We start from the raw sequence: 12,526 nt of genomic DNA on the forward strand, positions 1-12,526 counted from the left end.
GGTTCCCAGAGTAAGATGTGGGTATATGTCTTGAGAAATTATAAAGACACAAGTTTTTAAAAAGCTAGCTTATAAATATTTGGCATATACAGGTATTCACAGGTACAGCATACAGGGATTATTATAAGGTACCTATGAACTACAATGGCTAGGTAATTTGGTCAGTTGAGCACCTTATTTAACTTAATATTTGGTTGTATTACTACACAGGATAGCCAATTCTCCAAACCCACTTCAAATTTTTCAAAAGTATCAGACCATTCCTAGAAAAAGGACTTCTTAGTATCGATTCAATAATCTTTTAAACCATCTTGTTTGTTCTGTATTTTTTCAAGCAGGTATTTGATCTCCACTGAACACATTGTGAATGGAGTGAATGAGGAAAACCGATGAATATCACAGAAATTATCCTCTTAGGTTTTGGAAAATTTAGTCAATGGAAAAATGCAATGTTCTTTGTTTTCCTTGTGATTTATATCATATCCATGACTGCAAATGTTCTTATTGTAATTATAGTTGTGATTGATCGGCATCTTCATACACCCATGTATTTCTTTCTAGCAAACTTGTCATGCCTAGAGACTTGCTATATCTCTAATATCTTACCCCAAATGATGGAGGGCTTGTTGACTGATGAAATGGCAATTTCATTCAGTGCCTGCTTTGTACAATTTTTTTTCTTTGGTTATCTAATGGCAACTGAATGTTATCTCCTCTCAGTGATGTCATATGATCGGTATTTAGCTATATGTGAGCCATTGCACTATGCAACACGCATGAACGCACACATTTGCATCCAACTTGCTGCTTCTTCATGGATTAACGGACTTCTAGCCACTTCAGTCCTGCTGATTTTCATGCTACAGTTAACATACTGTGGCCCCAATAAAATTAATCATTACTTTTGTGATTCTGTCCCACTTATAAAACTTTCCTGTAGTGACACCAGCCTAGTGGAACTAATGAGTTTTATCCTGGCATTTGTATTCACCCTGCCACCTTTTCTCTTCACTTTGACATCCTACATATACATACTAACCACTATCTTGAGAATTCCTTCCAGAAGTGGGAGAAAAAAGGCTTTTTCTACGTGTTCCTCTCACCTTATCGTGGTTTCTACCTTTTATGGAACCATTATGATTGTGTATATGTTACCGAAGATGGAAGCACTCAGTGATTTCAGCAAAGTTGCGTCTCTCCTGTACACACTCCTGCCCCCTGTTGCAAATCCTCTAATATACAGCTTGAGAAATAAGGAGGTAAAAATGCCATAGTGAAAGTATTTAGAAGGGTTTTTAATTTTCCCAACAATTAGTAAATATTACAACAATTAATAAAATATTGCTGGTTAATGAACATGAAAACAATAATTTTTGCAGTGACTTGGACTAGTCTATCATTTATTTATTTTTAATGATCTTCATATCAAATGGTCTCCCTAGGAATATACTGTGCAATTTGACCTAATTGAGCTAGTAACCATAATATAAATGGCTAATTGAAAATTGATGTACTTCTTTGTACCCAGTTACTATATTTTCAGCATGTCTGTGAATGTGCAATATGTTGTAAGTGTGGTTACACATCCTTCTTTTAAATTATTAATGACTGTTCAGATGTAGATATATCTTTGTTATTTAGACTTCTTTATGCTTAGCTCCTTGAACTTAAGCATTGTTCAGATTCTACATTAGCTTGTATTGAACTAATAAGCATTGGTGCCTTTGTAAGGTATTGTTTATTTGCTTTGGAATCTTAAAGCTTTAAGATTGGAGAGGGATAGTTCATTATTAAGAGAATTTCTTTTTGAGTGTCTTGGTTTTCCCTGGAAATCAGAACACTTCCCTGTTGTTCCTTTCATATTTTTCTGATGCAATCCTCCCTGCAATAATAAAATTCAATATTAAAACTTATTAAAATATTAATTAAATAAAAAAGTCTTAACCTGGCACCATAATGACGGCACCAGGCAGACCTCTCTGGGGAACGCATTCCATAGTTGGGGTGCCACTGCAGAGAAGGACGTCTTCCGGGTACTCTGTCTCCTAACATCTTTCACAGAGGGTTCCCAGCGGAGGGCTTCTGTTGGCGATCTCAGGTGGCGGGAGGGCAAATAGGGAAAAAGGCATTCCTTTAGGTATCCTGGTTCCAATGTGGTTTCCACCCTCTTTGGTCAGTGCTGCTGCACTGGGACACATCCCATCAGCCACTACACCTGAAGTGTAGTCCTATGCATGATGACTGGAGCAGTTTTTACAACAGGACCCAGTCCTTTCAAGGGTCTTTGTGGGAGCACTATGGAAACCATGATGCCAGATTCAGATGGTCAGAAATACCATGGTAAAACATCAAAAGCATAGAACAGATTATTGTTTCTTATTGCAGTCTCTATAAACCAAACATAACATGCTGCAATAACATGACAGGGTTCAGATGATATGACAGACCATCCTGAACGAGAAACCATGGTGACTTGAACCTGCCCACTGTTGCTTTTTACTGTGGTTTCTACAAAGCAAAATACCATGATGAGGTTTGGACAACACAACTGACCATCCTGTGAGAGAAACTACCATGGCTTGTGATGTCACAAACCACCCAGAGGCACTTACTTCAGAATAAGCATTCCATAAGCCTGTGATAGCCAAGTTTATGATTCCACGTGCAAAGATATGCAAACCACACAGTAGATTTTAGGCAGAAATGTAATTATCTGTCTATTTCTGGCCCACGTTTTGTTCATATGTGGCCACTGCCCTTCTTCTGCATTTGTGAGAAGAGGAAGAGGAAGAAGAATTCTGCATGGAAGATATATTGAAATATATATTTTAATACACACATTCATATATCTATTGTTTTATCTTTGCTACTGTATCTGAGGTTAATTGACACACAGTTGTAGTTATTTATTGTTGGGTTTTACTGCTTTTAGTAATTCTTATTGTTCTTTTTAATTGCTGATTTTTATTATAATGTGTATGTTTTAAATTGACAGTGCCCTGAAATCTCTGTTAGCTATTGGGTAGACATGTAATACATAAATAAAATAAATATCAACACCCACTGTTTCAGATTCAATCTGATTCAATTTTTAGTTGAGAATGCATCAGAGCATTCATGAAAAGTGTGATCCGAAGGATAGTTCTTGTCCAGGAGATGCAGATCAGGTCAGTTTTCATTGGACTATATAAATGCCGAATTCCTTGAGCATTTTATTTGAACATTTTACTTCACTATATATCTGTCACTTGGGGCTTTGGTTTGCAATGTTTTCCTTATAGTTACATATTTCATGTCTGGCTAAGCCAAATCTAGGTTGTATATTAGTCTAACTTAACTCCCATGAATTTCAGTGGAGTTATGTTCAATCTAAGTCATACTAATATTGGATACAACACAATACTAGCAACAATTAAAATGGGACTTCAAGTCTTTCTCTTCTAAACACTGCTTGCTAGTGCCTTTTTCTAGGTCTTGCCATATTCATCATGCCTTTGGGAATAAAGTGCTATTGATGCTAATAAGGACCTTTTTTCATATTAGCCCAGTAGCTGGATTTCCTATGGGAAATATAATACAGAAGCCTTATTAAAGACTATGATGTTTTACCATCATGTGGTATATCCTCTATACTATTTAAAGTCATGGCTATTCCAGATCCAGCATCTACTGAATTCCACTCTGTCTTGAAAACTGGCATTTCATGCATTCTTTCAGATGAGCATTGATACACATTTATGTCCATCAGCCACAGCTCTGGACACATCACTGTATGAACATCTCCATGCATATGAAAGGCAAAAATATATTGCAGTAGGGAGGAGCTTCCTCCCCTTTCCTGGGTCATCATATTTTTCTCATTTGTAGTAGTTTGTCACAATTTAAAGGAAATGCTAAGTACTTTACATGTGCAAAGAAATGTTTAAATAAGTTATATAGATTTATTTCATAATATAAACCATCCTTAATTTGGGTGGGGGTAGAATCTGAAGTAGGATATCCTTTATTTAGAAAATATAGGTAGGGTGATCAACTAATTATTAAGCGGTCAGTGTTCCTGACTAGTTGTAAAAGCCAGAATAGCCAATAGGATTAAACTAATAGAAGATCAGTTAAAATTAGAAATTTATTTCTTTATTTGTAACACTCTTCAGCTGAACAATGTGCAAAGTTATTCAGATGATGTGTACTATGCATATTAAAAACAGAATACAAGCAAATACATTTTCAGTTTCCGCCATGTAATTATAATGGAAGATTAGCAAAAGCTTGTTCTGATGTTACCACTTTGTTTTCCTGTTTCTCTATTCTATGATCAGCTATATTTGTATTTGTGTGTTTCTTTGTTTTTAACAGAGTAGCAGCAGAAAATGTTAAATCAAACCTCTGGGGGTGAGTTTCTATTTCTGGAATTTTCTACCATGTGGGAGTTACAGCTACTGCATTTTTCCACTTTCCTTCTCATTTACTTGGCAACACTGATAGGAAAACTTCTCATCATTACAACTGTGTCTCTTGATCTCAAGCTTCCTTCTCCTATGTATTTCTTCCTTGCAAACCTTTCCTTTCTTGATATCTCCTACATCTCTGTCACCATTCCCAAATCCATGGTAAATGCCTTGATCAATTCCAGATGGATATCTTTCTCAGGATGTGTGGCCCAGGTCTATTTGGTCGTCACTTTTGCAGATGCAGAATTATTCTTACTCACAGCAATGGCTTATGATTGCTATGCTGAAGTCTGCTACCCCTTGCATTACAGGGTGATCATGAACTGGAGTGTATGTAGTGAAATGGCGGTTGGTTGCTGGATTGGTAGCATGCTCTATTCCGTTGTACATATGGCTAATACTTTCAGGTTATCCTTTTGTCAATCCCATCAAATTGATCAGTTTTTCTGTGATGTCCCACAGCTGTTAAAAATCTCCTGTTCAGACACACATACTAATGATATCTTGATGTTTGTCCTGGGTTATTTATTAGCTTCTGTATGCTTTTCTATAATATTTGTTTCATATGCTTATATCTTCTCCACTGTGATAAAGATCCCTTCTGTCTATGGAAGATCCAAAGCTTTCTCAACCTGCCTTCCACACCTGGTCATTCTCTGCTTATTTCTGGGCACTGGAGCCTTTACATATACAAGGCCAAGGTCAGCATCCTCACTTGGTCGAGACATTGCAGCTGCTGTCCTTTACTCTGTGGTGCCTCCATTGATAAATCTCATCATTTACAGTCTAAGGAACAAAGAATTAAAAGGGGCCCTGAAAAAAATGATCAAAAAGCTGGCACTCCCTACAATTCAACTTATGATTCTATAATTTTCTACCTGCACCTATTCCTTAATTTCCCACACTTCCTTGCTAGATAAAACTGTCCAATTCATCTAGCCCTTAAAATGTAGAAGAAGAAGATACATGTAACCAAGGTGGGGCATGGAGGGATGTCAGACTATAACACAAAAAATGCAGGTATGGTACTTCTTGTAAGGGTTTGGGTGTATCTCACCTGTTTGTTCAGGAAATTTATACATAATAAAAACAAAAACTATAGCTGTAAATACATATATCAATGCTCATATGTGTGGGTACTTCAAGTTTTATGAGCAAGAATTCTCACATATGACACTATTAAAATCCAGATTGTATAGAGAAGAAATAATATCAAAATAATATTGATATAGTAAAGTGTGCATGTGTACGTTAAGCCCAATATATGTGCATGCACACACACACAAAAACACATATGTCCTAAAATAAAACATAGATAATCATTTGTGAAAGTTTTACGCAGGTTGTTTATCCATGTTTAGAGTATACTCAGAAATATATGGGGTTTAACCATGACTTCACATTAAATAGGTTTATTTAACATTTGACTAATTCTGGATCTAACTTTCTGTGCCCCTCCATATGTGTGGTTTGGAGAAGATACTCACATTATAGATATTATAGATCCTGATTTGCCTTCAACATTCACCTCACCTTCAACTGAGTTCCTTAAAGAATGCTACTCCCAAAGTTGAACACATTAAATTCCGGAAGACAGCAAAGGTTCTGTTTTAGGGTTTGTATCCTTCCTAGCCATGCATGGGATTATTATGCCCTTCACAGTGAACTTCCTTTCTGAATTCCCTCTGTGGGTACATCACTGATGCATCTGCCATGTTACAACATATGAAAACTTATAGCAAAGCAAGACTCTTCCTTATTAAATTCAGCTACCTCCCGCTAGATGCCATTCATAATCACATGCTAATATATGTGATTATATGGCTATGTAGTGTGTAGGATCCCAATAAGAAATTGCATAAGCCATCAGTCCCAATTCTCCTCCCGACCCCTGTCTCTGCTTACCATCTTCTGAGGTCCAGTCACACCCTCAGAAAAGCAGCAGGCATAGTTCTCTCCATGCTGGCCATGTGGGCAGTAGTGTGTGGGCCCAGCCTTCCAAGTCCAGATTTAGGTTTGTAGGACCTTGAAGATGGGGCTCTGAAGGATCTCCTGGTTCCACAGGGAATGCCAGGAGGCCATAGGATTGCACTCTAATGAACCAAATCTAAACATTTTAACTGGATTGACAAATGTATCAGTTACTGGAGTTCCTGTAACTAGGTCTGCATGTATGTACAATCGCTTTGACAAATGTGGTGCTTTGGCAAGCAATCCAGCATCTTTAGAATCTTGTAATTCCCTCATTTCTCACATTTAAAAATACACATCTTTTTTAAATAAATAAATATCAACATTTATTTCCCTATTTCAAGCCCAAGGCTTGTTGCAAAGGGGGCGGCATAAAAATGCTTTAAATTAAAAAAAATGCTTAAAAAAACATTTGACTATTATATTATTTATGTCAGAAATGAAATGGACCTAATTCTAAGCCCAAACACTTACCGATTTCTAAACAGGATTGCACACCAAACAGATTTGAATTAATAATCAACCAGCTATTGTACATAATGGACACAAGAGGGTAGCAGAGGACAACATATAAAAATCACTAGCTTTTCTCTGCAGGATTCAGAATTGCACTGTAGGGAGTGATATAAAGGCACGGATGCTTGCTGTTTCTTTAGAATGTCACCAGGGGGCACAAAGCCACAGCCTACTGAGAGAATTTGTATCCAATGCATTCAGGCATATAGAATAGTTGACACAGAAGTGAAATTTTAATCCTTACTGGTTTCTTTTCAGACTCAGTGTTCCCTTGCATGTTAACGGAAGCCAAAGAATGATTAGCAAAGAGTAGTACAATATAATATAATTCAATACATTATCATTGCATAATGCCTAAAACGAAATTCCAAAGAAAATATGAACATTTCTCATCAATGAAAGTCAGATGAAACATTTCAAGAAATGTAAAAAAAAAAAAAAAAAAGGTTTTAAAGACTATCATACTTTGAGGAATGTATGTCCCTGATAGTAATAGTCCCTTCGTCCCTTCAGTCATCCTATGACATTCTTGACATTAGGGTAGAATTCAAACAATTATTACAACCCTTTTTGATCTACATGATTTGCCCCTCTCCCCATTTTTTTAAAAATTTTGTTTATTTGGGGTATTTCTAACACATCCAATCACTACATGACTCTGGATGGCTTACAACAAGGATTCCAGGATTACAACCCATTCCAGGATTCAGCCTGCAATTGTCAGAAGAAATATTTTTATGCTTATTTATGCAATTCTATTTTATTCAATCTTTATTCACCCTATTTGGCCTTATACTGCTAGTGCTTAAGTAACTAATGTAAGGATAGAGAAATCTGACAATTTCAGTTTCACAGTTTTCAAATCTTAAATTAATTTGAATGATAGTGAATTTATTCAGTCCCAAGTTCAGTGCATCTTGAACTTTGAGTATTTATTGAATTTTAACTTTGGTTAGGGTACAGCCTCTCAGTATTATTTGCTGCATACATCTGAGATATGAAGAAACACATGCACACAAACAACCAAACAGACGAACAAACCTCTATCTGATAATGGACTCAAGTCCAAATGAACTTTGAGATGAAATTTGGAGAACTTCAGTGAACTCAAGTTTTGTGGACCCATGGTTTCTTCCCTAAGCATCCGTTTATGATTTTGTTGTTTCATTTAAAATAAATAGTGGGGATGCAAAGTGGATTGCCTGCATGAGCCATTTGCCACATTTTTCTCCAGTTTTCCACTTCTACTAACATCCTTTTATATTTACCACAAGCCCCACCACGAACGCCATTGTGGTATGGTCTGGAGAAGCAACATGAGAGGGGAGGGGCTGCTGCTAGAAGGATCGCTAACATGCATATTCTTGCACATACACATGCCTGGTGAGAAAATGAAAATGCATTAAATAAACCTATTCATGTATTAAATCTACACAGTGTGGACTCATTGCAGGTAAGAGAAGAAGCTAGCAGATTGTGGATTTTCATCTTAGTCAGAACTCCAGCTTTCCTGCATATACAAGACTGAATCCTTCTGGCTGATGATAGCACAACTTAAAAAATAAGTAAGGCAATAATTTGAATAAATAAACATTGAATATATGATATGTGGTGTTATTTAAATAATATTTGCATAAATAGTATTGATTTATTATATGTATATAATGCTGAATGAGAAGAGAAGAGAAGATTGGAGATCCACCAGGGCCAAAGAGAATGGGACTGCTGCATGTTGTAGCCTAGTGTGAGTCATAAGTCAGGAAGTAGGTAGTATGAAGAATTAAATTAATAAGCACTACCATTCATGTACTGTATGCCGAAAGATGCTTGACAACCTCTGTGTTTCCACAGTCTCAGGCAGACTTAGTGCACACTGTTAAGTTTAGTGGTTTAAACTGAACAGGACTAGATTTAAAGACCAATCATGTTTAGGACTTGCTGTAGTAAGCACTTGCAAATTGCTACAAGTTGAACTTTTCACTATGATTTGGTGTTAAATGTTGTTCTTGTCTTTCATGTGACAAGAACGAATTAATGTAGGATGAAGAGTGGAATCACTTATTTATTTACTTGTAGTTTTGGGGGGAAATACTGTTTTATTGTATTGTTTGTTCTATGAAGTGTTGAAAACTGCCCAGAGAGCTTTGGCTATTGGACTATATGGAAATTAAAGTAAAGTAAAGTAAATAAATAAAAATGCAGTGGTTTCCTCTCAATCTAGTCATATTTATTTGTACGTTAGAAGCCAGATTTGCTTCAGGTCATGTTAGTCCAGACTAAAAGAGTTGCAATTGGATCCCACTGAAGTCAATGAGGGAATCAATCATGAATAAAGTCACATTGGATCCAACCCATAGATGTGCTGAGGTTCAACCATAGGTCAGTTAGAGAGAGCTGCCATGTTGCTGCCTATTTATTGATCTGGAGGATCTGCCATTACTGTCAGATGTCCCCAGCAAAGTGTAGACTATGTGGCTGAGCAGAGGGAGCTGTTATTGGGATGTTGCAAGAGGTACAGCCCCTTTCTTTTGCCTCACCATGTGAGAAACGAATGAAAGGAGCTAATATGTTGCTACTGCTGTGGAGATTAAGAGTGGACATTTGAATTTGCAAACCTCAAATTGTTTCTGCTCCAAATATGAAGACTTTTGGTAAATTCCAATAAGAAACAAACTGAAATGAAATTCTGTCACTATGAGAATGCACTGGGATGTATCCCTTGAATGGTTGGTGTAAATCCGAAAGGCTTCCTGGCTAATTCACAATACAATACTAGGCCTTGGGCATCTGAGTTGTATATTGAAATTCCATCAGAAGAAATGCTGTCCCTCTTGCCCTCTCCTGCCTGCCACACAACTTGTGCTACACCTCAGGGACTCCTAAGAAGATCTCATCTCGAAGGTTTGGTGCCAGGTGGCTTTGTTCCCTCATCAGTGAGGCCTTAGAGTTACAAAGCTTTAATTAGGCCTTCAGAGTATGCTTGTAGCAATTAGAGAAAGTGACATAACTCTTCCTCCCAGGGGAAAAGAGATGCTCATCTAATAATTGCTTCAGGTAAACTTTTTAATTAACTGCACAGCTAACTGCTACATCTCATTAGCCAGGCTCCGTTCTAATTGCTAGAGAAAAAAAAGAGCAAATGGATTTTTTTTATTTATCAGAAGGTGTGGGGGAGGATAGCATTTTGTATATTGTATGATGACCAGAAAATATTCTTATGTATGATGCTTTCATTTACAATTTATATACATATGCACATTTAATCTGTAAGTCAGTAGGTACATATGAACTATGAAATGTCCCATGCTGAATGCATTATATCATCCACCAACCAGATTCATGGAATGACCCCAAGTTCTAGTGTTATGAAAGAGAAACACATCTAATATGATTTCTCCATGCCATGCATAATTCTGCATAACTTTTTCTCCAAGTAAACATTCCCAGATGTCTCCCAGGGAAATGCTCCAGTCCCTTAACCATTTTAGCTGCTCTTTTCCACACTTTCTCCAATTCTACAGTATCCTTCAAGATGTACTGCCCAGTGACTGTATAGTTTTATATGAAGGAAGCATGATCTTGGACGTTTTCCTTTGGATTCCCTTCCTAATTTGCCAAATGTGGAAGTTACAGCTGCTCCGTACTGGGAGTAGAAGACCCACACTACCCATTTTTCCAGTATTGTAATACCTGACTCACTGGTGTGTCACATGATGCTCTCCCTAAACTGTCTTCCACATGCTACTTCTGCATTATCACCCAAAGCTCTTCAGATCAGTTCTATCATGGCTTTTCTATGTTGCATTTACATATGTACACATTGAGGTCTTGGAAGTCACAGACGCCAAAACCTAGTGGAAGGATCCAGTCTGTTTTTGAGTGGGGAGAATCCAGATTGTTTGAGGAGCCCTCCCTTTCCCAGTCATCCCAAGCAGATCACCACTGCACCAGCCCTACAACTAGCATGGTTTTGGGCACTTCCTTAAAAGGGGGAGACCAGGGAAGGCAGGATGCTCCATACTAGGTCACTTCCCTTCTCCATTCCCCCCATGCAACTGTCACTGCTTCAACACAGCTGCAAGCCGCACTGCAGTGGGGAGACAGGGAAGAGAGGAATCATTGCACAAGGCCTCTTTGTTCTTCCAGAGCAAGATTACCCTTTTGGTATTGCTCCATGCATCGTTGAAGCACCGTTGTGGGGCAGGGAAGGGCAGAGGATTACCTAGCTGATCCAACACATTCTGCTTCTACTGCTGCTTTCAACAACATCCAGCACAGCACATCAGCTGTGAGGCAGACAGAAGCACCTGCACCTACATGCAGTTATAATAGTCTTTTATATCTTCTTACAGGCTGAAGAACTAGCTGCCTTGAGACTATCCCAGTAGGCCGCACATACATGATAGTATAAATAAATAAACAAACTAATTTTAAAAAGAAATTTTAATTTTTTAAATTCTTTCAATTAATTATAGGCTTGCGTAAGGTTATTTGAGGATTATTTCTTCCTGAAACAAGCCATGTTTGGAGGACTCAGCAAGGTGCACCGATGTGGAAATGGTGTCCTTGACATGCTGACCCATGGCAGGAAGTAAAATAAGCGGTGTCTTCTTCAAGTCACTGAAGCTGAATTGATCATGCAAGCCTGCAAATAAAGTTGTTCCATGAGGAGTTACAGGGAGAAGAAAAGCAGCAACTAACTTCCTTTCCCCTCAGTGCATCTGAGTATGAGAAAGAAAATATGCAAAATCAGGATTTTATGTAGAACCATCCATATGGAGCCCACAAAAGGAGTGTGGTGAAGGATTAACTGCTGCACTATTTGGCTATATTCACTGGACTAATATGTACTGGAGGATATGCAGGTCATATTGGAAGGAATCCCATGACAATATTAGAATGTAGTAAACTATCCAGAGTTCATCTGAATCACTAAAGGAAGAAATATAATATGGAGAAGACAGAGAAATAGGCACGTCTTCTGTTTTCTAGGTGGCTTGACTAGGCAGAGAACTCAGTTGGATGGAATTAAAATTGTTATTGGTAACCTCATACTAGGAGGCCCCTAACAAAGCTGCACCCCTTCTTTGTCCTGCAGGTGTTTCTGGCTTTTGATTGTCTTTGTTTCCATCAGCTCTGAGCGACAACCTGTAATATAGCTTAATTACATGTTGGGCTTTATTACTGTAATAGTATATCAGACAGTTTCCAAGCAGATTTATACATTAATGAAAGCAGTTTGAGGAATTAACTCAAGCAGCCTTTGTAGTGTTTCTTTCCAGCATGGAATTCCAAAAGAAGGGTTCAATACTTATTCCTTTGTAAATAAATAAAAATGCTAAAACCTGACATTTTCAATAGCATAATGAACTTAACTCCCCACTGCCCCAAAGGGGAAAAAAGTTTGTATTATTCAACATGTTTACCTTAGGATGGTCTGGCATTTTTTAGTGAAAAAGCAGTTTATTTGGTTCTTAAGAAAATGTTGATCACACTGATCAAAATAGGCCAAAATTGGCAGCTGTATAGAACTAGGTGGAATCATTTTGCTTCCTTCATTGTGATTTTTATGGTTACCTGCTATAGCC

At 37.6% G+C, this 12,526-nt stretch overlaps 2 protein-coding genes across 2 annotated transcripts; both read left to right on the forward strand.

Moving 5' to 3' along the window:
- The first annotated feature begins 389 nt into the window (after positions 1-389).
- Positions 390-1,274, forward strand: LOC123033375 (olfactory receptor 5-like). The gene has a single exon (XM_044449980.1). The coding sequence runs from the start codon at positions 390-392 to the stop codon at positions 1,272-1,274; it is 885 nt and encodes a 294-aa protein (XP_044305915.1).
- Positions 1,275-4,370: 3,096 nt separating this feature from the next.
- LOC123033376 (olfactory receptor 14C36-like) lies at positions 4,371-5,321 on the forward strand. The gene has a single exon (XM_044449981.1). It carries the CDS (start codon positions 4,371-4,373, stop codon positions 5,319-5,321), a length of 951 nt encoding a protein of 316 aa, XP_044305916.1.
- The last annotated feature ends 7,205 nt before the right edge of the window (positions 5,322-12,526 follow it).

This window comes from Varanus komodoensis, unplaced genomic scaffold, assembly GCF_004798865.1.
Source record: "Varanus komodoensis strain SLA01 unplaced genomic scaffold, ASM479886v1 scaffold62, whole genome shotgun sequence".
Lineage (NCBI taxonomy): Eukaryota > Metazoa > Chordata > Lepidosauria > Squamata > Varanidae > Varanus > Varanus komodoensis.

Bases quoted from the DNA above. Each gene is read 5' to 3' on its own strand.
- LOC123033375 (XM_044449980.1), top strand. From the start codon at position 390: ATGAATATCACAGAAATTATCCTCTTAGGTTTTGGAAAATTTAGTCAA.
- LOC123033376 (XM_044449981.1), top strand. From the start codon at position 4,371: ATGTTAAATCAAACCTCTGGGGGTGAGTTTCTATTTCTGGAATTTTCT.